Genomic DNA, 22,687 nt, shown 5'->3' with positions numbered 1-22,687 from the left:
GGTGCTAATGCCGAGCCCCCCACTCCCACCCCACCCCGCCCTGCCCCCGGGCCTGGAAGTGGGTGCTAATGCCGAGCCCCCCCCCCATGCCTGGGCCTGGAAGTGGGTGCTAATGCCAAGCCCCCCACCCCCACCCCGCCCCGCCCCCGGGCCTGGAAGTGGGTGCTAATGCCGAGCCCCCCACCCCCGCCCCGCCCCGCCCCGCCCCTGGAAGTGGGTGCTAATGCCGAGCCTCCCACCCCGCCCTGCCCCCGGGCCTGGAAGTGGGTGCTAATGCCGAGCCCCCACCCCGCCCCGCCCTGCCCCCGGGCCTGGAAGTGGGTGCTAATGCCGAGCCCCCCACCCCCGCCCCGCCCCCGGGCCTGGAAGTGGGTGCTAATGCCGAGTCCCCCCCCCACCCAGCCCTTCCCCAACAGCACCAACCTGCTGGCGACAGAGATCAACCAGTCCGTGCTGTACCGGGGGCCCGTGGACCCAGCCAACTGGTTTGGGGTGCGGAAGGGCTTCCCCAACCTGGGCTACATCCAGGTGAGTTCGGGGCCAGCGGGGCAGGCGGGGCGGGCCGGCACGACCACCCTGACCCACCCCCCACCCCCCGACCCCGCAGAACCACCTGCAGATCCTCCTGCTGCTGACCTTCGAGGCCGTGGTGTACCGGCGCCAGGAGCACTACCGCCGGCAGCACCAGCTGGGCCCGCCGCCCGCCCAGGCCGTGTGCGCCGCGGGCACCCGCCAGTGGCTCGACCGCGACCTGCTCAGCTGCCTCAAGTACTTCATCAACTTCTTCTTCTACAAGTTCGGGCTGGAGGTGAGGCCGCTGCCACCTGTCCCCGGGCAGGGCACAGCCGCTGGGGGGCTGCACCGTCCCGGGGGTAGGGGGGTGGGGGTCCCCACCTTCGGGCTGTCTGGGGTACGGGCTCGGTCCTGCCCCTGTGGCGTGTGGGTGCCGAGAGGTGGCAGGGGAGGCCGGGTGAGGGTCTCACTCTGCCGCGGAGCCTGCCTCCCCCAGCCTCAGTTTCCCCCCAGGTGATGGAGGTGTGCCGAGCCTCTCCAGCCCACAGGCGGGTGGTGTGGGCTGCAGTGGCCCCCGCCCCGTGTGGCTGCCTGGAGCCAGAAGCTAGCTGGGCAGGGTGGGTCCGGAAGGTCCCTTCCCACCTGCTCAGTCCAGCCCCACCCCCACCCCCGCCAGATCTGCTTCCTGATGGCCGTGAACGTGATCGGGCAGCGCATGAACTTCATGGTCCTGCTGCACGGCTGCTGGCTGGTGGCCATCCTCACCCGCCGGCAGCGCCGGGCCATTGCCCGCCTCTGGCCCAACTACTGCCTGTTCCTGACGCTGTTCCTGCTGTACCAGTACCTGCTGTGCCTGGGCGTGCCCCCCGCCCTGTGCATGGGTGAGCACACACGCGTGTGGGGCCGGCGGGGTGCGTCGCGGCTGCCCCGGGCTCCCCTGACCCCCACAGCCCGCCAGCCCCCACGGATGCACCGTGAGGCTCTCCGCGGCCTGTGCCGGCTGCAGCCCTGTCCTCCCGGGGGGGTGGCCTGGCTGCCGCCTCCTCGGCCTCCCGTTCTCCTTTTCCCTTTCTTGCACAACATTCTATTTTGAAACACTTCAAACTTTCAGACAAGCGGCGGGAATGGTGCGAGGAACACTGTGTACCCTTCCTGGGCTGCGTGAGGGTTGGCGGTGCCCAGACACTGCCTCAGGCACGTGTGTCCCGAGAGAGGGGTCCCCTCTCTGCCGTGGGGCCCCTTGCGGGGGTTTGCGCCATCCCACACGTCTTCCTTCCGTGCCTCACAGCGACGCCTGTTCCCGCTGCCCGCCTGCGTCACGGGGCCAGCGAGACGTGCACTTAGTCTCTGGTCTCCTTTGGCCCAGACCGCCCGGCCCCTTTTGTCTCTCGTGACGTTCTGGTTTTGCCCCGAGGTCCTCCAGGTTGGGAGGAGTTGGTCGTCCCCAGGTGCTCGGGCCCAGCGAGCAGCGGGGCAGCCGAGTGGGGCCACTGCCCGTGGCTCGGGGCATGCGGGGCAGCGCCGTGACTGCAGGGTCCCGTCCCCCCGTGCGGCCTGGGCGGGGAGTCCCCAGCCTGGCCTGTGCCTCTGCGCTGCACGCACGTGGGAGTCCTGCCCAGACCGGCGCGCTGGCGTGGGGGGCTGTCCCGAGTCGGCCCTCAGTGTGACCTCACCGTGGACTTCTCTATCGCTGTGGTTGCTGGCGTGTCTGTCGTCGGGCTTTCTGTAAAGGGGAGATTCCTTTCTCGCCGTCTGCCGTTTCGAGTTTCTCTCGGCAGATCCACGGGCCTCCCCTCTGCTGAAGGTGTCGGATCCCTTCCCGCCCGCGTTTGCCCGCAGATGTCTCAGGTTTTTTGTTTTTTTTTCTTTGTTTTTGAGACAGAGTCTTGCTCTGTTGCCCAGGCTAGAGTGAGTGCCGTGGCATCAGCCTGGCTCACAGCAACCTCAAACTCCTGGGCTCAAGCGATCCTCCTCCCTCAGCCTCCCAAGTAGCTGGGACCACAGGCATGTGCCACCATGCCTGGCTAATTTTTTTCTATATATATGTTAGTTGGCAATTAATTTCTTTCTATTTATAGTAGAGACGGGGTCTTGCTCTTGCTCAGGCTGGTCTCGAACTCCTGACCTCAAGCAATCCGCCTGCCTCGGCCTCCCAGAGTGCTAGGATGACAGGCGTGAGCCACCGCGCCCGGCCAGGGATGTGATTTTGATTTGCTCTGTTGGTGCTTTTAGAGTCAAGTGCACAGAGGTGTAATCTGCACACGGGGGAGGGGGAAGCCTTTCTGGTGTACAGTTCCCTGAGTCTTGGCAGACACAGAGCTGTTGCCATGGAGTTCAGCCCCGCCCACTCTCAGCCTCTGGCACCGCCCCCTGATCTCCTCTCACTCAGTCCCTTCCAGGGCGTCCCGGGGTGGGTCTGCACAGCCCGGAACCTTCCTTCACGCAGCAGGTGCCCTCGAGGTTCACCCTGTGGACGCATTAGCAGTCGTCCCTTTTTGTCCTGCGTTTCATTTTTATTTATTTATTTATTTATTTATTTAAGCTGGGACTACAGGCATGCGCCACCATGCTCAGCTAGTTTTTTCTATGTATTTTTAGTTGTACAGCTAATTTCTTTATATTTTTAGTAGAGATGGGGTCTTGCTCTTGCTCAGGCTGCTTTCAAACTCCAGACCTCGAGTGATCCTCCCGCCTCGGCCTCCCCGATTACAGATATATGGCCACCGCGCTAGATATATAGCCCACCGTGCCGGGCTGTGTGTTTCAAACTTTCCGTGTGGCCTTGCCAACGAGCTGCACAAGTGGGACAGGGTTTCCACGTGTCCTGCACCCAGTTTTCCCCGTGTTGGCCTCACAGGGGGCCAAGAACACCACCAGGACCGAGAGCAGTCACGTCGGCGTGACGCTGCCGGCGGTGTGCTGGCCACAGGTGCCCGTGGGCTCTGCGGTGGCCCCGTCATCCCCGCCGCCCTCCCCCTGCTGTCTGTCGGGGCAGCTCCTTGTCTCTCCTGACCTGGAGCCTTTTGAGGGGCGCTGAGCCGTTTCGTGGAGGGTCCCTCAGTCTGGGACCGTCTGGTGCTCTCCTGTCGGGCCGGGCCGTGCATTTGGGGCAGCGGCACCGCAGATGCGACAGGCCCTGCCCAGCGCGTCGTGTCGGGTGACGCGTCCTATCGCGGGGGACGTTAACTGTCGTCCTCGCAGTGGCGTCTGCTGGGCTTCTCGTGCGAAGGTCGTGCTTTTCTCTTTGTAGCGGACAGGTGTTTATTGGGGCGAGGACGCCGTAGGGCTGTGTGGACATCCCGTCCTGCTCATGCTTGGCGCCTGTCGGCGGGCCCCGCCAGCAGGGCTGCTCGCCTTGTTTCCCAGCGTGACTCTGCGCCCGCTTTCTTCCACGCCTGGTCACTGGCGTCTTCTGAGAGGAGGAGCTGGCCCTCCTCCCCACCGTTCCTCCTCCCCGCTGTTCCTTTACTCGGTTCCTTGTACCTGTGTGGACGCGGCCATGTGCTCTGCCCCTCCGTGTTCCCGCCTTGGCCTGACCCCGCCTTGCAAGCACAGCCGTGTCCCACTCCCCGTGCTCCCACCCCTGCAACTCTCCATGCTCCCAGCCCCTGCTCCCCGTGCTCCCACCCCCCAACTCTCCATGCTCCCAGCCCCACTCTCTGTGCTCCCACCCCCCACCTCCCCGTGCTCGCACCCCCACTCTCTGTGCTCCCACCCCCCACCTCTCCGTGCTCCCAGCCCCTGCTCCCCAAGCGCTCCTGCCCACTCTCTATGCTCCCACCCCTCACCTCTCCGTGCTCCCAGCCCCCGCTCCCCGTGCTCCCGCCCCCACTCTCAGTGCTTCCAGCCCCTGCTCCCCGTGCTCCCGCCCCCACTCTCAGTGCTCCCACCCCCACCTCTCCATGCTCCCAGCCCCCCGTACTCCCGTCCCCACCTCTCTGTGCTCCCAGCCCCTGCTCCCCATCCCCGCTCTCTGTGCTCCCAGCCCTTGCTCCCCATGTTCTTGCCCCAACTTTCTGTGCTCTCCATGCTCTCACCCCCACTCTGTGCTCCCACCCTCGCTCCCCGTGCTCCACCCCGGCTCCAGTTCCCCTGCTGGCTCCACGGGGAGCGAGACCTACAGACCTCGGTCGGGGCACCAGGCGCGTCCTTGCTGTGGGGCTGCCGCCACCTCTGGACCCCTTGGCCGTGGTCTGCATCTTTCCGGAGTTGCTGGGTCGGCCTCTGCCGCCCCCGTGAGGCTGTGCCGTTCGGTTGTGACCCAGGCGGGTCCGTCTGTCACGGTCTGCGCCGTGTCCCGGGGCCCCGGCAGCCGGGTGAACGTTTCTCAGTATAGCGGAATTCCCTCTGCAGGTCGCAGCTCTGGGGGTTCCGACAGGCACGTGGCGTTGTGCGTCCAGCCCCCACGCTCCTTCTGGAACACTCCGTCAGCCTGAACGTGCAGTCTGTGGCGCCCCTCCCCCCATAGCCACTGAGCTCTGCCCGGCCGAGTGTCACCCCAGAGTCACACAGCACGACACGCAGCCTGTGTGTCTGGCCCCTCCCTCAGCACACGCGTGTCGGGTGGTCTGGGTTGCCGGGCGCGAGGACGCTGTGTTCGTTGCTGAGTGCGCGGCGTTCCGCGGGATGGATGCCCCGCGGTGGCCGGTTCCTCGTTATAGCACGTCGGATTGTTTCGAGCTTTGGGTTATTTTATGTGTATGTTATTTATATACACGTATGTGTTACGCATGTCATCACATGCTTCAGTGTCATGTGGACCACACCTCCCTCCAGACGCTGCTGCTCCCCAGGGGGGCTGCCCCGTCCCCCCGTCCCCCGTGAAGCCCCCGGCTGCTGTCTGGCCTGTCGCCTGGTCCCTCTGCCTGGGGGTGGGTTGGTGCACAGTTCGCATTCACAAACACGTGTTACGAGAGCGACCTGGAACCGCTGGGTCCCCAAGTTCTCGACGCCAGTGCAAGTGGGCGTGAGAGTGATTCTGGGGGGATCGTCTGGGGCCCCACAGGCCTGACGCCCCGACACACCCCCCTCCCCGCAGACTACCCGTGGCGCTGGAGCCAGGCCATCCCCATGAACTCCGCGCTCATCAAGTGGCTGTACCTGCCGGACTTCTTCCGGGCCCCCAACTCCACAAACCTCTTCAGTGAGTGCCGGCTGGGCCGCCCTCGGGGGCAGCTGCAGGGCCATGAGGGGGGTGCCTTTCCCAGCACCTCCCAGCCAGGTCCACATCCTGTGTTCCCAGCCGGGGGCTTCCACGGCGGGCCCTTTCCCCCCAGGCACGTCCACGGGGGACTGAGGGGCCTGACTCCTGCGGGCCCACACACAGGACCTGACAGAGCCCCACGCCCTGCATACAGACCTGTGTGTGCTCACATGCTGACACCCGCATGCCCTGACACGCCAGCACACACACAGGCAGCCTGTGTACACAGAGCCGTGTCCCCAGACCCTGACCCCACATGCGCTGGTGCTGACGGGTGGACGTGCTCACCCAAGCTCCCAGGCACTGGCCGGCACATGCTCCGTCCCCGGCAGCACACGCCACGCCCCGCCACGTGCACCGTGCTGGGCTGCAGCGCGGCCACGTGTCCCGTGTCCCACAGGTGACTTCGTGCTGCTGCTCTGCGCCTCCCAGCAGTGGCAGGTGTTTGCCGCCGAGCGCACGGAGGAGTGGCAGCGCATGGCCGGCGCCAACACGGACCACCTGGAGCCGCTGCGGGGGGAGCCCAACCCCGTGCCCAACTTCATCCACTGCAGGTGGGGCCCCGCCGCCTGCCCGCCCGCCCGCTGCCAGGGGGCCTTCGGGGAGGGGGTGGCAGGGGCAGCGCAGTCACAGCCCCGCCCGCAGGTCCTACCTCGACATGCTGAAGGTGGCCGTGTTCCGCTACCTGTTCTGGCTGGTGCTGGTGGTGGTGTTTGTCACGGGGGCCACGCGCATCAGCATCTTCGGGCTGGGCTACCTGCTGGCCTGCTTCTACCTGCTGCTGTTCGGCACCAGCCTGCTGCGGAAGGAAACGCAGGCGCAGCTGGTGCTGTGGGACTGCCTCATCCTCTACAACGTCACCGTCATCATCTCCAAGAACATGCTCTCGGTGAGCCGGGCCCGCCCCTCTCAGCTCAGGCCCCACCCGCCATCCCCACCCCTCCTGCGCCACCGCCACCAAGAGGTGCCCGGCTGAGCCCTGCCCGCTCCCCGCAGCTCCTGTCCTGCGTGTTCGTGGAGCAGATGCAGACGAGCTTCTGCTGGGTCATCCAGCTCTTCAGCCTCGTGTGCACCGTCAAAGGCTACTACGACCGTGAGTGTGCGGCGGGGCGCGGGCTGTGCTGGGGACACCTGCCCACCTGGGCCGAGCCTGAGCCTGGCCGGCGCCTGTCCCACAGCCAAGGAGATGATGACGCGGGACCAGGACTGTGTGCTGCCCGTGGAGGAGGCCGGCATCATCTGGGACAGCATCTGCTTCTTCTTCCTGCTGCTGCAGCGCCGGGTGTTCCTCAGCCACTACTTCCTGCACGTCAGGGCCGACCTGCAGGCCACGGCCCTGCAGGCCTCCAGGTGGGCAGTGGGGGGGCTGCTGGGCACGCCCCTGGCAGGAGAACAGAAGGGCTGAACACAGACCTGGCGGCACTGTCCCTGTGCTCCTGCCAAGCGGGATGCCGGCTCCGTCAGAGAAGCGGGGTGAGCCCTCGGCGGGTGGGCAGCAGACGGGAACGTGGCCTGGCTGGGTGGCGTTTCAGCCCCGAGGGTGTCCCCCCAGCTGGGGGGCCGTGGCAGTGTCTCAGCCTCCCCAGCAGAGGGCCCTCCGCCCCCGGGCTGAGCCCTGGCGCCAGGTGGGCAGGCATTGCACCTGCCAGCCTCTTGGTTCAGACAGTTCCTGCCGCGTGAGACAGAGGTGGCAGGAGGGTCTCTTCTCTCTCACCGCACACATGGAGGGGCAGGGTGTGGGGGGAGCGGCCGCCTGCCCCGTGGGCGCCCGTGTTGGTAGAGAGGTCAGGGCAGGCTCTCGGGAGGAGTCGGGGCTCAGCGCCCGGTCCGTGCCCGCCCTCCCCTGCAGAGGCTTCGCCCTCTACAACGCTGCCAGCCTCAAGAGCATCGACCTCCACCGCAAGGCAGAGGAGAAGTCCCTGGCCCAGCTCAAGCGACAGTACGTGCCCTCTGGGGTGGGGACACCCGGGCTCTCCTGCTCCGCGTGCTGAGTCCCCTCCCCCTGCAGGATGGAGCGCATCCGCGCCAAGCAGGAGAAGCACCGGGCGGGCCACAGCCGCCCAGAGGAGCCCAGCCAGGAGCCAGGTGAGTGCGGACGGCGCCCGGAACCCCAGAGGGCCCCCGCGTCCAGCGTGTCTGTGCCCACTGGCGTCTGCCTGCGTCTGTGCCGTGCCGTGTCCCGGGGCTCCCGGCCCACCTGTCCTGTGCCACGTGGTCACCCTCTGTCCCGCGGGCCAGCGGCTGCCCCAAGACTGTCTGCACATGTGGGCTTTCTGCTCCCCCGGGGCTCTGAGCCCCACGGCCCCGCTCACTTGGAGCTCTGAGTCCATCCGGTCCCCAAGGCGGTGGCTCTCCCGGCCTGTCCCCACACCCCACCGCTCACGCTCACCCTGCCCCTCCACAGGGCCTGGCAGTCCAGGGGGCTCCTCCCTGCCACGGAGACAGTGGTGGCGGCCCTGGCTGGACCACGCCACAGGTACCCCAATGACCGGCCTGCCACAGACCCCCCTTCTCTTGGCTGCCATCCCAGCTTCCCTCCCTGCCCCTACCCCAGGCCCTGAGACCTGCCCCACGGGACCTGCTCAGCCCTGTCTGGGTGGGGGGGAGCCTCTCTGGCCCCAGCACCTGCCCTTCTCCCTGCCTTCCCTGCGAGCCCGCTCTGAGTCACAGGCTAGTAACGGGCCGAGTGCCAACGTCACCTGGGCCCCTGGCAGGGGGCTGGGCTTTTCCCCTGTGCTTCCGCGGCTCTTGGATTCCGTGGTCTGAGCGTTCACTGGTGGTCTGCAGTCTGTCCTGTCTGCACCCCGTGCTGAGCTGCCTGTACACCGTGCCTGCCCTCGCTCACTGTGCCTGCCCGCCACGCTGGCCTGTGTCCTGTGCATGTCCCGCCCTCCCCGGGCTCCTCCCCACGGGACGGGTGGCCCCCGGGCCTGGACCCTGCGGGTGGCGGGTGCCGAGGGGGCCTGTGCTGGCAGCGCACCTGGGCCTGTTACTGTCCCCCCGCCACCGTAAGAAACAGACCAAGTGGTCTTGCCGGGTGCTGGGGGGCGGCCCTGTGCGGGGGAGGCCGGCTCTCAGCCCCTCCCTGCCTGCAGTCATCCACTCCGGGGACTACTTCCTGTTCGAGTCGGACAGCGAGGAGGAGGAGGAGGCCCTGCCTGAGGACCCCAGGCCCTCGGCACAGAGCGCCTTCCAGGTGAGTGACGGCAGTGACCGTCTCGGCGGGCTGCCTGGACCAGGTGTCTGCCCCGCAGCCCCTCAGGGGCTCCCTCCCGGAGGTCCCCTGTGGGCACAGACAGCGGGGACCTGGGGCCAGGCCCGTCCCATCCCAGCTGGGCTTGTCCTCCTCTTCCCGGGGAGGCCCAAGTCCTAACCCCGAGGGCCGGGCCTGCAGATGGCGTACCAGGCGTGGGTGACCAACGCCCAGACGGTGCTGCGGCGGCGGCGGCGGGCCCAGCGGGAGCAGGAGCAGGAGCGGGCAGGGCAGCTGGGCCCTGGTGAGCTGGCGGGCGTGGGGGCTCCAGGGGGGAGCTGTAGGGCCCGAGACGCTGACCCCGACCCCTGTGCCCAGGCGGCGACCAGGAACTGGAGCCGGAGGAGGAGCCCGAGGAGGAGGTGGCAGGTGCGTGGGCCCCGGGGGCTAGGGGGAGGTGGGGACGTCCCTGGCCCGCCGCGCCCAGCTCCAGCACCCCTCGCGCTCCCTGCAGGCCGCAGCCACGTGCTGCAGCGGGTGCTGAGCACGGCGCAGTTCCTGTGGGTGCTGGGGCAGGCGCTGGTGGACGGGCTGACGCACTGGCTGCGCGACTTCACCAGGCACCACCGCACCATGAGCGACGTGCTGCTCGCGGAGCGCTACCTCCTCACGCGGCAGCTCCTCCCGGTGAGCCCCGCCCGGCCCTGCCCTGCCCTGCCCACCCCTACGGTCCCCGGCGCTCCAGCCACACCAGCTGCTACTCAGCTGGGTCCCCGCCTGTGCCCCCGCCCCTGGCTGCACCACATTCGGGGACCCCCCGCTGCCCTGCAGGACGGAGGGGTGAGCCCGGACGTCTTGGACCAGCTGTACACGAGCGAGGCTGCGCTGCCAGGACCCTCGGAGGCCCAGCAGGCACCGAGCACGGCGTCCAGGTGGGCACCGGCCCCGGGGCTGGGGGTGAGCCAGGACCCTCCTGCCGCTGGCCCCCGAGCGCCAGGCCTGAGCTGTGGCCCCGCCTGGCCACCCCGCCTCACCGTCCCCTTGTCCCCCAGAGCACCCTGGGCTCCTCCCTGCTCTGCCCGGAGCCCAGGTCCGGCTCTGACCCACGTCCCTCCGCAGCGGGCTGGGGGCGGAGGAGCAGCTGAGCAGCGTGACGGACGCCAGCAGCCCCCTGAGCACCGGCTACCACACGCGCAGCGGCAGCGAGGAGGCCGTCGCCGGCCCCGGGGAGGCCAAGGCTTCCCTGCGCGGCTCCCAGGAGCTCCCCGCCAGCCCTCGCGCCCGCACGGCCAGCGAGCTGCTGCTGCACAGGTGCGGCCGCGCTGGGCCCTGCGGGGGGAACGTGGCAGGGCTGCCCGGGAGCCGGCCCGGGGTCGGGAGCCCGCCCGTCCCCTCGGGGCCTCGTGTGGCTGCCGGGCCCCAGCTCCGCGGTCTCCCGCAGGTGCCTGCACATCCCGGAGCTGGAGGAGGCGGAGCGGTTCGCGGAGGGGCAGGGCCGGGCGCTGCGGCTGCTGCGGGCCGCCTACCAGTGCGTGGCCGCCCACTCAGAGCTGCTCTGCTACTTCGTCATCATCCTCAACCACATGGTCACGGCCTCCGCCAACTCCCTGGTGCTGCCCGTGCTGGTCTTCCTGTGGGCCATGCTGTCCATCCCGCGGCCCAGCAAGCGCTTCTGGATGACCGCCATCGTCTTCACCGAGGTGGGCGGGCGGCCGGGCGCGGGGCGGCCTCACCCCAACCCCTGCTCCCCCCGGCCCCCTGCTGAGCCCCCTCCCCGCAGGTCACGGTGGTCACCAAGTACCTGTTCCAGTTCGGCTTCTTCCCCTGGAACAGCCACGCCGTGCGGCGGCGCTACGAGAACAAGCCCTACTTCCCGCCGCGCATCCTGGGGCTGGAGAAGACGGACGGCTACGTCCAGTGCGACCTGGTGCAGCTCATGGCCCTCTTCTTCCACCGCTCCCAGCTGCTGGTGGGCCGCGGCCGCGGCGGGTGGGCAGGGCCGGCCCGGCGCCCGCCGGCCTGCTGACCGCCCTCTCCCGCAGTGCTACGGCCTCTGGGACCACGAGGAGGACCCGCCGTCCAAGGGGAGCGACAGGACCGGCAGGAAGGAGCGGGGGGCTGAGGAGGGGCCCCAGGAGGGTGCAGAGGTCCCCGAGGCCCCCGCCGAGGACCACGTGCAGGTGGAAGTGAGGGGCGGGGCCGAGGACGGGGCCCCAGAGCCCCAGAGGGAGCAGAAGCCCCGCAGCATGCGGCACCTCAGTCTGCGTTTGAGGAGGAGGAAGAAGGAGAGCCCGGAGCCCGAAAGACCCGCAGCCGTCGGTATGGTAGCTCTGACCACAGCCCCCCCAGTGCTCCGCGTGGAGCTCCTGCCCCCCATGCTTGTGGGGAGGTGGGTGGGGAGGGCCTCTCCTTCAGATGACACCACCAGGCCCCCTGAAGGGCCTGCCCGGACCCCAGGATGGCCCTGCTGGCCTCCTAGGCACAGGGTGAGGTCTGTTGACCTGCACCACCCCCAGAGGACACGGCCCCAGCTGCCAACGCCGGGAGGCTCCTGCTGGCCTCCTGGGGTGGGCAGGAGCCCGGGGCTGGCCCGAGTCCCCAGTGGGCTCAGGGAGCGGTGTCTTCTCCCCCACAGAAGCTGAGGAGAAGGAGGAGACGGAGGAGACAGAGGCTGCCTCGGGGAGACAGAAGCAGCCAAGCCGCGCCCGAGAAAGAGTGAGGGCAGCCGGGCTCCGGCTGCAGAGCTTCTGCCTGGCCCTGTGAGTCGCCGGGCCTGGGAGTGGCCGGGCCGGGGAGGGGGTAGACAGCAGGGGCAGGCGGCACCCAGCTGAGTCCACCCGCCCGCAGGGCCCAGAGCGTGTACCGGCCGCTGCGGCGTTTCTTCCACGACATTCTGCACACCAAGTACCGTGCGGCCACCGACGTCTACGCCCTCATGTTTCTGGCGGACGTGGTGGACTTCATCATCATCATCTTTGGCTTCTGGGCCTTTGGGGTGAGCCGGGTCGGGACCCCCCAGTGAGGGTGGAGTCCGGCGGCTGTGGCTCCCGCTGACCCACCTGTGCTCTCCCGGCCACAGAAGCACTCGGCGGCCACGGACATCACGTCCTCCCTGTCGGACGACCAGGTGCCCGAGGCCTTCCTGGTCATGCTGCTGATCCAGTTCAGCACCATGGTGGTCGACCGCGCCCTCTACCTGCGCAAGACCGTGCTGGGCAAGCTGGCCTTCCAGGTGGTCCTGGTGCTGGCCATCCACCTCTGGATGTTCTTCATCCTGCCCGCCGTCACTGAGAGGTTGGCAGCGCCCCGGGGAGGTGCTGGGCGGGGGATCCCTGCTGTGTGGGCCGGACTGGGGGCCTCTGGCCTCCAGGAGCCTGGTCCCAGCGGGCCCTTGACCTGCCCGCCCCGTCCAGGATGTTCAGCCAGAACGCGGTGGCCCAGCTGTGGTACTTCGTCAAGTGCATCTACTTCGCGCTGTCCGCCTACCAGATCCGCTGCGGCTACCCCACCCGCATCCTCGGCAACTTCCTCACCAAGAAGTACAACCACCTCAACCTCTTCCTCTTCCAGGGGTGCGTGTGGGTCTGGCCTGGGGTCTTGGGGAGGGGGGCGCGGCCGAGCCCACGTGGGAGACGCCTTGACGGGAGCCCTGGCCGTGGGCAGGTTCCGGCTGGTGCCGTTCCTGGTGGAGCTGCGGGCGGTGATGGACTGGGTGTGGACGGACACCACGCTGTCGCTGTCCAGCTGGATGTGCGTGGAGGACATCTACGCCAACATCTTCATCATCAAGTGCAGCCGCGAGACCGAGAAGGTACCTGGGCCCGGGTGGGGGCGGGGTGGGCTGCCCTGCGAGAGCCAGGCCTGTGGGCGTCTCTCCCCAGGGGCCGCCAGGCCAGGGGGACTCGGTGCTGTCCAAGGCCTTTGCCCAACCCAAGGTCTCGAAGATTCGGCTTGTGTAGTTTTAGTTTTCACTCTCGGTCACGCGTGGGACCCGGGCTCCCCAGCTGTTGCGGCACCTGGCGTTGGGAAGACCAGCCCCGCCCTTGTCTGAAGCCACTTGACCCTCACGTGAGGGTTCCTGTCTGGGCCCTCGTCCTGTCCCCTAACGTCCGTCCTGACCGCGGCGGCTCTGCAGTCCGCGTCGAGGCTGGGCTATGGGCGAGCCAGGCCAGAGCTGAGCAGGTGACGGGTCACATCCTGTTGTCACCCCCCCTTAGAAATACCCACAGCCCAAGGGGCAGAAGAAGAAGAAGGTCGTCAAGTACGGCATGGGCGGCCTCATCATCCTCTTCCTCATCGCCATCATCTGGTTCCCGCTGCTCTTCATGTCGCTGGTGCGCTCTGTGGTCGGTGTCGTCAACCAGCCCATCGATGTCACCGTCACCCTCAAGCTGGGTGGCTACGAGGTGAGCAGCAGCAGGCCGCCTCGGCTCAGCCCCCGTCCACCGGGGGCTCGGGCATCACGGCACCGCCCTCCCGTTCTCGCGGACGCGGGTGGGCCCCGCACGGGTCCTGGCGGGCTCCCAGCCGCGTCACCTTGTCCCCACCCCAGCCGCTGTTCACCATGAGCGCGCAGCAGCCGTCCATCGTCCCCTTCACGGCCCAGGCCTACGAGGAGCTGTCCCGGAAGTTCGACCCCGACCCGGTGAGTGGCCCGTCGGGAGGGGACAGCTCGTGGGGGGAGAGGTGGCGGCGGCTGCACCCCGCTGACCAGGGCCACCGGCCCCCAGCTGGCCATGCAGTTCATCAGCCAGTACAGCCCCGAGGACATCGTCACAGCGCAGATCGAGGGCAGCTCCGGGACGCTGTGGCGCATCAGCCCCCCGAGCCGGGCGCAGATGAAGCGGGAGCTGTACAACGGCACTGCCAACATCACCCTGCGCTTCACCTGGAACTTCCAGAGGTGTGTCCCGCACCCGGGGCGGGGCCCGGGGCGTGCGCCCTGCTCCGGCCCGTGGTTCACGCCGTGCCCCCCACAGGGACTTGGCCAAGGGCGGCACCGTGGAGTACACCAACGAGAAGCACACGCTGGACCTGGCCCCCAACAGCCCCGAGCGGCTGCAGCTGGCCAGCCTGCTGGAGGGCACCTCGGCCCAGTCCGTGTGAGTGGGCTGGGGGCAGGGCCGCGCGGGGGCGGACAGGCGGGCGGGGCCTGACACCGGCTTTTCCCCACAGCGTCATCACCAAACTCTTTCCCAAGTACATCCGCGCCCCTGTCGGGCCTGAAGCCAACCCGGTGAAGCAGCTGCAGCCCGGTGAGTGTGGGGGTGGGGGGACCCTGGGGGGCAGGCCACACCCTGGGCCCCGGCCCCAACCGCCACCTGGCTCTGGCACAGGTGAGGAGGACGACTACCTGGGCGTGCGGCTGCAGCTGCGCAGGGAGCGCGTGGGCACGGGGGCCGCCGGCTTCCTCGAGTGGTGGGTCATCGAGCTGCAGGACTGCCAGGCCGACTGCAACCTGCTGCCCATGGTCATCTTCAGCGACAAGGTCAGCCCGCCGAGCCTCGGCTTCCTGGCCGGCTACGGGTGAGTGTGCAGCGCGGGGACGTTCTGCGGCGCGGAGTTGGGGGGCTCCCGGCACCCCAGGACTCACCCCCGCCCTGCCCCGCAGGATCATGGGGCTGTACGTGTCGATCGTGCTGGTCATCGGCAAGTTCGTGCGCGGCTTCTTCAGCGAGATCTCGCACTCCATCATGTTCGAGGAGCTGCCGTGCGTGGACCGCATCCTTAAGCTGTGCCAGGACATCTTCCTGGTGCGGGAGACCCGCGAGCTGGAGCTGGAGGAGGAGCTGTACGCCAAGCTCATCTTCCTGTACCGCTCGCCGGAGACCATGATCAAGTGGACCCGAGAGAAGGAGTAGGGGCCGGCGCGCAGCTGTGACCTCTCCTCCTGGCCCACCTGAGCCGATGCTGCTGTCAGAAGGACGCTGAGTCCCCTTGCCCTCCCTTTGAGTACTGTAGAGTTTTCTAATTAAAAACATTTTTATTTATACAGACAAGCGCAGGGGGGCCCCCACCCTGCCTCCCCTGGGGCGAGTGCCTGCTGTGCCTGCACTCGAGGCTCAGCTCTCAGCGGCCTCCCCGTCGCTGTCCACAATCAGATACTCCTGGACCTCCTGCGGGACCCGGGCTCTGCGGGGAAAGCCGCACAGTGGGAACCGGCCCCTGGGAGCTCCCGCCCAGAAGGGGCTCCCAGGAGGGGCGCTGGTACCTCTGGCTGCGGAGCTGGGCCTCGGCCAGGATGTAGGGGGGCAGGGGCTCCAGGGAGGGCTGCAAAAGAGCCAGCATGGTGAGGGGCCGTGCAGCCATGGAACCCACTCCCCCATGAGCCTGACCCTGCCCGCTGTGAGGACACCCACTCACCAAGTCCTTCATGTTCACACGGCAGCCGTAGCACAGCTGCTCGATGACGCAGGCTCGGGGCTCCTCCCTGCAGAAGCAGAGCTGGCTGTGTGCCCCACCTCGGCCACTCAGGGCAGGGAGGACGTGGGACCCCCACCTTCCGTGCAGCTGCCAGGGGCAGGGACTCACCTCCCGCAGGCCGCCCTGCAGCAGTCCTGGGCCCTGCCCACCCCGGGAACGCAGCAGGGTGCCGGGGGGGCCCCGGCCTCAGGCAGGGCAGGGGGCGGCTGCGTCTGGAAGAGCTGCGACGAAGTCTGAGCCCCAAAGGCCGTGGCACTGTCTGTAAGCGGACAGAGGCTGAGGCGATCCTGGCGCTGCTGAACCCCACCTCCTCCTCCCCGGCTCCCCCCAGCCCCGGCACCCACCCGCAGCGTCGACGTCCAGCGTGCACATGCAGAGGAGGCAGCGGGGTCCAGCAGCACGGCCGTCCCTGGGCACCTTGGCCAGCTTCTCGCTCGTCCTGCGGCCAGTGGGGGCAGGTCACACACTCAGTGGAGCCTCGCTCCATCCAGGCCCGAGCGCAGGTGGCGGCTCAGCCAGCCCCTCCCCTCGCACCTGTACACGGTGCTGACGGTGGAGGGGAACTGGGTCTGCAGCCGCAGGAGGAAGGCTTCCATCAGCCGGTGGATGCTGGCCTTCTCGGGGGCCTGGGAACGAGGAGAAGGGGCTGTGTGGGTCCATGTGGCGGCCAGGTGCTGGGTCTGCCCGTGTCAGGGCTGGAGGGGCGGTCTGATGACCACCCACCCACCCCCGCCACAGTCTGCCTGCAGGGGCATCACAACACCCCATCACCCTTCTCAGGGCCAGAGACCAGTCACCGGCTGCTTCTGGCCCCTGCAAGGCACACGGTGGGCTTAGTGGCCCACCCTGGGGGACGCTGCTACTGGCACTGACGGGACGTAGCCCCGTCACTGGCGACCTCTGAGACTGGCAGGGAGACCACTCCCACCGGCCCGCGCCCTCACCTTGGTGTCGATGGCCGGCGTGCAGACGGAAGGGACGGCGAACAGGCGGTTGTAGAAGGCGACCTCCTTCAGGGTGTGGTCCCGCATGGGCCGCACCAGCACCACGTCCCCGTGCCGCTCGTCGGAGAAGCCCTGGGGGAGGTGGGGCCCGTGTGGCTGAGGGCCGACTGCGCCCCCTTGCCCGCCACCCCCGCTCCGTGTGGGAGACCCCAGGACTGGAGGAGGAGGGCGGGGAGGCCTTCTGGGCCCCCGGGCGCCTGCGTACCGTGTCCCAGGCCAGGAAGGCCCCTCTCCCCAGCGCCAGGTTGGTCATGAGCTTGACGGCCAGGCGGGTGCAGCTCTCCCCGGTCATCACCTTGGAGTAGCCGTGGGCTCGGGCCACGTGCAGGATCAGGTGGGTCCTGCAGAGTAGACTGGCTCAGAGGCCTGTGGGGCTGGGACCCTAAGATGGGGTCCTTGGAGACGGTTGGGGAGGATGTCAGGACTGGGTGGGGCTGGCACTCACCGCAGGGTCTGCAGAAGCTCCTCCTTGGCCGTCAGCGTCTTCACCGAGTGGAACAGTCTGGACAGAGCCTCAGTCTGGGCAGCTGTGGGTGACCCTGCCGGGCCCGGGGGGTTCTGCACGTGGGGCTGGCACAGCTGCCCCTGCTCCTGGGCCGGGCTGGAGCCGTCCTGGGCGCCCTCAGCCTGAGGCACCTGCTGCTGCCGGAGGAAACTGTCCACGGCCGCCTTGTAGGCCCCCTCGGCCCCCGCCGGCTCCGGGACGGGGCAGCTCAGCACGGACAGCGGCAGGCCGAACACCTGGCGGGACGCGGGAGAGGGCGGTGAGGCCAGGGCCCACGCCTACCCTCGCAAACACACGAGGACACGGAGGCCCAGTGAGTGGCAGGCGTGCGCCCCCCCATGGACACCCAGCGGTCACCTCCAGGGACGGGCCGACTCACCTCCTCTAAGGCGACTAAGTGCCACGGGAATCCGACGGTTTGCAGGACCTGCTTCACTTGGGCCAGCGTCTTTGCCCTGTCCTCTGCACTCTGGCCACAGGCTGCTCCCTCTGAAAAACCGGCAGGATGAGGCAGCACATCCCGGCTTGTGGCAGAGGAGCTCAGGCGGGGGGACCAAGGGCCACCTCAGCAGGGAGAGGCCCTCTGAGGCTGGGCGGGGTGTGGTGGATGCTGTTTGCCTGGGGGGCTGTTTGCAGAGCGGGCGGGGCTCTCCCCTGTGGCCGTCCCACAGCAGCCAGGGTTGGGGAGGCGGCACGTGGCCCTGCATACCCTGCCACTGTCACCAAGACGCGCCCTTCTCAGTCCCCAGGCCCCATGGTGGGGGCTGCGTGCCACTCCCCGCTCCCCCCAGACCTCCTGACAATGGGCCGAGGCCCAGGAACAGCGGTGGTGTGTCTAACAGTGGACACATCCGTTGCCCACTTCAGAGAAATGTCCCCACCAGGGCCTCAATATGGGGACGGCACCAGCAGTTCTCAACAAATCCTAGCAGGGGGGCAGCAGGGCCCACCCCCGGCCACTGGGTTCTGGGGGGAGCGATGGCCACACGCACCGTCAATGTGGATGACTCCTGGCACGAAGCGCAGTCTTTTCACAGAATCTTGACTCAGGCCCTGGGGGGGAGAAGTGTCAGAGACGTGGGCCCCAGCCACAAGCCATGGGACACTTTCCCGGCTGAGAACGTTTCTCATCGGGGTTTCGTGCCCTCCCCGAAGGTAAAGTGACCCCACTTAGTAGATAAGGCCATTGGGACCTGGTGCCAGGCAGGCATGGTTGCACAGCCTCACACACGGGGTCTTCACTCCCCCGGGGAAAAGCCCCCGTCTGCAGAAACTTCACAAGAAGCCCTCACCAGCCTGTCCCTGACGTCCCAGCGATGCCCCAAAAGAGGAAGCTGGGTCCACCGTGCCACCTACCCCGGCACCTCTGACCACTCCGAGCACACTCAGACACAGGAGTGGAGACAGTAACGTGCAGAGGGCAGTGCATGGCTGGGCACAGGAGGGCAGTGCATGGCTGGGCACAGGAGGGCAGTGCCAGGCGCTGGACAAGTAGTGGGGTGGAGGGCTACCTCACACACCGCCCAGGCAGGTGCAGGGGACCTTAAGGTGTGGGCAGAAAACCAGCCACAGACATGCCAGCCTGGGCCACCGACCCCTCCCTTCTCACCCTGCCTGCCCTCCCATGGCCACAGCCTCCTCCAGTTGACACCCGCCACTGAGTGTGGAGAGACCTGCCTTGGACATCCCAAGCTGGCCCCGGACATGCCAGGGCATAGCCCCACCCTCAGCCATGCCCCTGTGCAGCTTAAGTCAGTCCCCAGTCCTACTGTTGCTCCCCTGTTCCATCTGGCAACTCCCCTTCCATTTCCCCCTCAGGTCACGCTTGGCTGGAGCTGCCACCACCATTTTCCGGTAACTACGGCTGCGCAGCCCAAGCAGATGGACAGCGCTAAACTGGGACACCAACAAGAGCCCCAAGACCCCCTTGCCCTGAAGCTCTGCCCAGCAGCCTGGACCCGGAGGGTGGTGCAGACCTACCTCGAGGACCTGCCAGACCATGGAGCTGGACGAAGGCCCCCCCGACCATGCCAGGAGCACCTGGGGGAGAAAAGCACTGAACACCACGTCTCCCGCACACATGTATCCACCCCACCTCATGGATAGCCCCAGACAGCACGTCCACCCCTGAAGCCCAAGGAGGGGCTGCAGGGCTGTGGCACCCAGGCCACCCATGGGAGGGACAGCAGATGCCTCGAGCCTCAGGGCCAGGCTGCTCACTCAGTCAGAACCCAGGACTCAGACGTTACCTTCTCGCCCGGGAAGATGAGCCGGTTCTTCCCCAGCATGGCCCTGAACTTGTGGACATAAAAGGCCTTGAAACAATCCCTGCAACACAGACACTGAGATAAAGGAGCAGCTCTGCACCTGCACAGCCCGGAGCAGCTCTGTACCTCAGGGCCCTGAGGCCCTGCTGGGTTACATTTTTTTCCTTCCTGTAGCAATTTTCACCTTTAAAAGCAACATTATCACATTGAGGCTCTGGCCAGAGAGCTGCAAAGGGGACTGGGATTGAGGGGCTCTCCCAGTTGTGGTTCCCTAGGGCAAGTATGAGGCTCACTGGGGTCCCCCCAATAATCCCCACCATGTGTGAGGTGCATGGTGCGTGGGGGCCAGAGCCCAGGCACCACCTGCACCTGCTGGTGCTCAGAAAGGACCCAGCTGGCAGAGTGGACAGACTGAGCCACATGCAGGGCAAGGCAACCCCCGACCCCCATAAAAAATCGAGCTGATGACCTGCTCCCAAGCACCCCCTCCCTGGGGTGAAGTGGGGAGATGCTGAGAGGCCGCAGCAAGGACCCAGTGCCCTGGGGCTCCACAGCTGGCTCCACGGTGAGCTGGGCCCACCTGGCTCAGAAGTAGCCATGAGGCTCACGCATAGGCACAGGCCTGGGCTTGGCCCCCCAACCCACAGAAGCACAACTCTGGACAGGGCTTGGTAAGCTGTGTTAATAAACGTTCCAGCTGACTCTCGTCACCAGGTCCTCAGCTTTGTCTGCAGGTCAGGATCACATAGGCCAACTGAGTCAGAATTTAGGGGCGGGACCCAAGACTGCATCAACACTCCCCTGCAAACCTGGTGGGCAGAGTGGAGAGCCGGGCCTGGCACAGAGGGGAGCAATGTTGCCACAGGAGGTTACACTGCACCTGGCCCATGCCCTGGGTCCTGTCTTCCTGTCAGATACCGCAATCCCTGCCAATGGGCCACACACACACAAAGTCAACCAAACATCCCACGGGCAACTCCATGTGTAACAGCAAAACACTGGGTCCAGGGACTCCAGGTGGCCAGCAAGTGCCAACGGGGGAACAGGGAGGTGCCTCCCCAGGAAGTAGCTCAGGATGTGGGGAGTCTCACCGAGAGGGGACACAGGTGCTGCACTTCACCTGCCCAGTGTGGGTGAGGATCACCTGCCGCTCCCTGTACTACCAGCTGGGATTCAAGCGTGGTTCGTGTGGACACATTGTGTCTAGACTCCTGAAACCTCGCTGTCCCAAGGCCAGATTTCCTGACACATGCCTGTTCTTAACAATCGCTGGGGAACCTCGCTCAAAACCTAGAATTCTGAAACCTCCACCCGGAGGGTTGGCTTCCCATCCATTCTCAGGCCCCAGCAGGCATGGCAGGGGAAACCTCTGAGCCTGAGAAGGGGCCCCGAAGGCCACAAGAGCCTGGCCAGGAGCCACCGCAGCCCCTCTCCTCAGTGAACTCTCCAGCAGACTGGAGCAGTCACTGTTTTCAGACGCTCTTGGGTGGTTAAAGCAGCGCCTGAGTTGCCCAAAATGCATTTCACGTGGCACATACCTCACCTTTCAACCCACCAGGCTCCCAAAAGATGGTCATGAACAAGAAAGTTTGTGGAAAACACTCTACTGAGTGTACCCCCTCCAACCTGTTTCGTTTTGGAACGTTTTAGAAAACAGAACCCCAGACTCTTGAGGACCAGTTTAAAAATGTGAGGTCATCACTCATTCAACAGACATATGCTATGCAAATAAAAGCACTCAACTTAGTCCTTAAGAGGACTAAGATGAGAGAAACTTGGCCTTGCCCTTGGGGAGCTATGGATCTAATGAAAACAACTGAACATTAAAATAAACCCCAAGGAAGACAGGACAGGGCCACAGAAATTATGGATAAATCGGGCCAGGTGTGGTGGCTCACACTTGTAATCCTAGTACTCTGGGAGGCCAAGGCAGGAGGATCGCTTGAGGTCAGGAGTTCAAGACCAGCAAGAGCAAGAGCAAGACCTCATGTCTACTAAAAAAAGAAAGAAATTAATTAGCCAACTAAAAATATATAGAAAAAGAAAAATTTAGCCAGGCATGGTGGCACATGCCTGTAGTCCCAGCTACTTAGGAGGCTGAGGCAGAAGGATTGCTTAAACCCAGGAGTTTGAGGTTGGTGTGAGCTAGGCTGATGCCCCGGCACTCTAACACGGACAACAGAGACTCTGTCTCAAAAAAAAAAAAAAAAAGAATTATGGATAAAATGGAGCATCCTCATGCCCTGGCCCCTCTGGGAATTTGAATCTGCTCTGGTCCAAAGGGTTCCCCCAGACCTGGAGAAGGCTGGAGCTCTCCTTCCAACCCTCTATCTCCCCCACTCTCCAAGAAAAAAAAAAAAAAAAAGAAAAAGGCATCTCGTGAGGTAAACAGCTTTCATCCAGAGCACCTGCCGGGGTTCCCAGGATGCTCTGATCTGCCACTGGATGTATCCCAGCTCCCCCCAAACGCCCATCCCTCCTGCACTTTACTCCAATCTAGGCACCCACCCCCACTTTCAACTCTCCATCAGAGCCCTTCCTGCCCCCACCTGTGGCTAGATCGCGGGAGACTGCCATCCAAGCGGGAAATCAACACTCACCGCTTCAACACCAGGGTCACGGGATCCAACACGACAAGTAGGAATAAAATAGCAAAATGCTTTCAAAAGGAAGAAATAAAGCTTCAGAAACTGGGGCCATCCTGGCTGCTGAACAAGACCATCTTTGTCACAGTCTCTTACCCACCTCCGGGCCTCACCTGCAGAAGGCATCTCCTGCTCGGATCACCACCACCGGGGGGCCTTCCTTGCACTTCACACACTTGTGTTCACGGCTTTGGAGGTGTGAGGGGGAGAAGAGAACGTGAATGCAGAGGACATCCCCCCCACTCCCAGTGGGCTTTGGGGAGACAACTCCTGTTTCTCACCCTGAGCTGGGTCAAAGACACCCAGGCACACACACACAAACCAGGGCTGGGGTTCTGTCCAAACTACCAACAAAGACAAAGGCTCTGAGAGGAAAGTTTCGCCCAGAAAGACCGCCTCTCAATCTCGGGGGCTGGCACCGCGGGAAGACACAGAACTTGTTCTGTGGGGCCCTGAGGGAGAAATGGAACCAGCGTGTGGCAGCGGCAATGGGGGCCGACCTCGCCTCCAGGCCGCTGTCAGCGGCAGGGCCGTCCCCAGCGGCTGCTAGAATTAGAGGTGCGAGCCAGTAGAGCGAACCCCTCCCCGGGCGTTCGTCCCCGGCTTGACGGCCACGCCGCGGGTGCTGCGGCGCGAGGGCCGGCCCCTCCAGGGGCTGGGCAGACAGCCACTAGGGTCCCTCCCGGGGCGCCCAGGAGCGCGAACGCGAGCGCGGGCAGGGCTCACGGCCGCCAGCTTACCCAGGCCGTGGCGCTGGCGTCGGCGGCTCCTCGGTTGCCGGCTCCCCGTAGTCCTCGCCCACCTGACACATGGTCTCCGGGGTCCCGTCCCAGGCGGCAGCGTTGAAAGCAGCGACACCGGCGCAAGTCGCGCCCATATGACGCTAGCGCAGCGCCGGCGCGGCCGTGACGGCGGCGGGCGGGGCGGGGCGCGC

At 66.2% G+C, this 22,687-nt stretch overlaps 2 protein-coding genes across 3 annotated transcripts in view; one reads left to right on the top strand and one right to left on the bottom strand.

Annotated features, from left to right (window-relative positions):
- PIEZO1 (piezo type mechanosensitive ion channel component 1 (Er blood group)) overlaps positions 1 to 14,904 on the top strand; it is a 53,261-nt gene extending 38,357 nt beyond the window's left edge. The window contains exons 20-51 of one of the 2 annotated variants that reach the window (XM_075995868.1): positions 403 to 528; positions 608 to 808; positions 1,190 to 1,394; positions 5,552 to 5,656; positions 6,117 to 6,270; positions 6,362 to 6,605; positions 6,713 to 6,809; positions 6,895 to 7,066; positions 7,566 to 7,655; positions 7,725 to 7,801; positions 8,121 to 8,192; positions 8,812 to 8,912; positions 9,111 to 9,213; positions 9,288 to 9,338; positions 9,424 to 9,596; positions 9,741 to 9,841; positions 10,029 to 10,220; positions 10,351 to 10,609; positions 10,690 to 10,878; positions 10,952 to 11,228; positions 11,545 to 11,668; positions 11,757 to 11,904; positions 11,989 to 12,203; positions 12,323 to 12,481; positions 12,573 to 12,720; positions 13,127 to 13,315; positions 13,462 to 13,554; positions 13,640 to 13,812; positions 13,889 to 14,011; positions 14,085 to 14,164; positions 14,246 to 14,435; positions 14,521 to 14,904. In XM_075995868.1, the coding sequence (XP_075851983.1) occupies positions 403 to 528; positions 608 to 808; positions 1,190 to 1,394; positions 5,552 to 5,656; positions 6,117 to 6,270; positions 6,362 to 6,605; positions 6,713 to 6,809; positions 6,895 to 7,066; positions 7,566 to 7,655; positions 7,725 to 7,801; positions 8,121 to 8,192; positions 8,812 to 8,912; positions 9,111 to 9,213; positions 9,288 to 9,338; positions 9,424 to 9,596; positions 9,741 to 9,841; positions 10,029 to 10,220; positions 10,351 to 10,609; positions 10,690 to 10,878; positions 10,952 to 11,228; positions 11,545 to 11,668; positions 11,757 to 11,904; positions 11,989 to 12,203; positions 12,323 to 12,481; positions 12,573 to 12,720; positions 13,127 to 13,315; positions 13,462 to 13,554; positions 13,640 to 13,812; positions 13,889 to 14,011; positions 14,085 to 14,164; positions 14,246 to 14,435; positions 14,521 to 14,770 (4,881 nt within the window). In that variant the 3' untranslated portion in view covers positions 14,771 to 14,904. The remainder of the gene's footprint in view (positions 1 to 402; positions 529 to 607; positions 809 to 1,189; positions 1,395 to 5,551; positions 5,657 to 6,116; positions 6,271 to 6,361; positions 6,606 to 6,712; positions 6,810 to 6,894; positions 7,067 to 7,565; positions 7,656 to 7,724; positions 7,802 to 8,120; positions 8,193 to 8,811; positions 8,913 to 9,110; positions 9,214 to 9,287; positions 9,339 to 9,423; positions 9,597 to 9,740; positions 9,842 to 10,028; positions 10,221 to 10,350; positions 10,610 to 10,689; positions 10,879 to 10,951; positions 11,229 to 11,544; positions 11,669 to 11,756; positions 11,905 to 11,988; positions 12,204 to 12,322; positions 12,482 to 12,572; positions 12,721 to 13,126; positions 13,316 to 13,461; positions 13,555 to 13,639; positions 13,813 to 13,888; positions 14,012 to 14,084; positions 14,165 to 14,245; positions 14,436 to 14,520) is intronic. The other variant, XM_075995869.1, reaches the window with a different exon arrangement.
- CTU2 (cytosolic thiouridylase subunit 2) lies at positions 14,873 to 22,672 on the bottom strand. Its single transcript, XM_075995870.1, has 15 exons — positions 22,494 to 22,672; positions 21,867 to 21,941; positions 19,091 to 19,169; positions 18,822 to 18,881; positions 17,834 to 17,894; positions 17,221 to 17,330; positions 16,782 to 17,077; positions 16,542 to 16,677; positions 16,277 to 16,408; positions 15,867 to 15,958; positions 15,677 to 15,771; positions 15,441 to 15,591; positions 15,273 to 15,339; positions 15,121 to 15,179; positions 14,873 to 15,041 (listed from the first exon to the last, which is right to left on the bottom strand). Exons 1-15 carry the CDS (start codon positions 22,628 to 22,630, stop codon positions 14,972 to 14,974), a joined length of 1,620 nt encoding a protein of 539 aa, XP_075851985.1. The 5' UTR covers positions 22,631 to 22,672; the 3' UTR covers positions 14,873 to 14,971.
- Positions 22,673 to 22,687: the final 15 nt, after the last annotated feature.

The sequence above is a fragment of the Microcebus murinus genome, chromosome 20 (assembly GCF_040939455.1).
Source record: "Microcebus murinus isolate Inina chromosome 20, M.murinus_Inina_mat1.0, whole genome shotgun sequence".
Taxonomy (NCBI): Eukaryota; Metazoa; Chordata; class Mammalia; order Primates; family Cheirogaleidae; genus Microcebus; species Microcebus murinus.
This window is presented reverse-complemented; position numbering and strand designations above follow the sequence as displayed.

Bases quoted from the DNA above. Each gene is read 5' to 3' on its own strand.
- CTU2 (XM_075995870.1), bottom strand. From the start codon at position 22,630: ATGGGCGCGACTTGCGCCGGTGTCGCTGCTTTCAACGCTGCCGCCTGG. The intron at 16,409-16,541 runs GTACGCAGGCGC...CACCTCCCCCAG, and splicing joins CCTTCCTGGCCTGGGACACG to GGCTTCTCCGACGAGCGGCA. The intron at 15,340-15,440 runs GTGAGTCCCTGC...CTGCTTCTGCAG, and splicing joins TGCAGGGCGGCCTGCGGGAG to GGAGGAGCCCCGAGCCTGCG.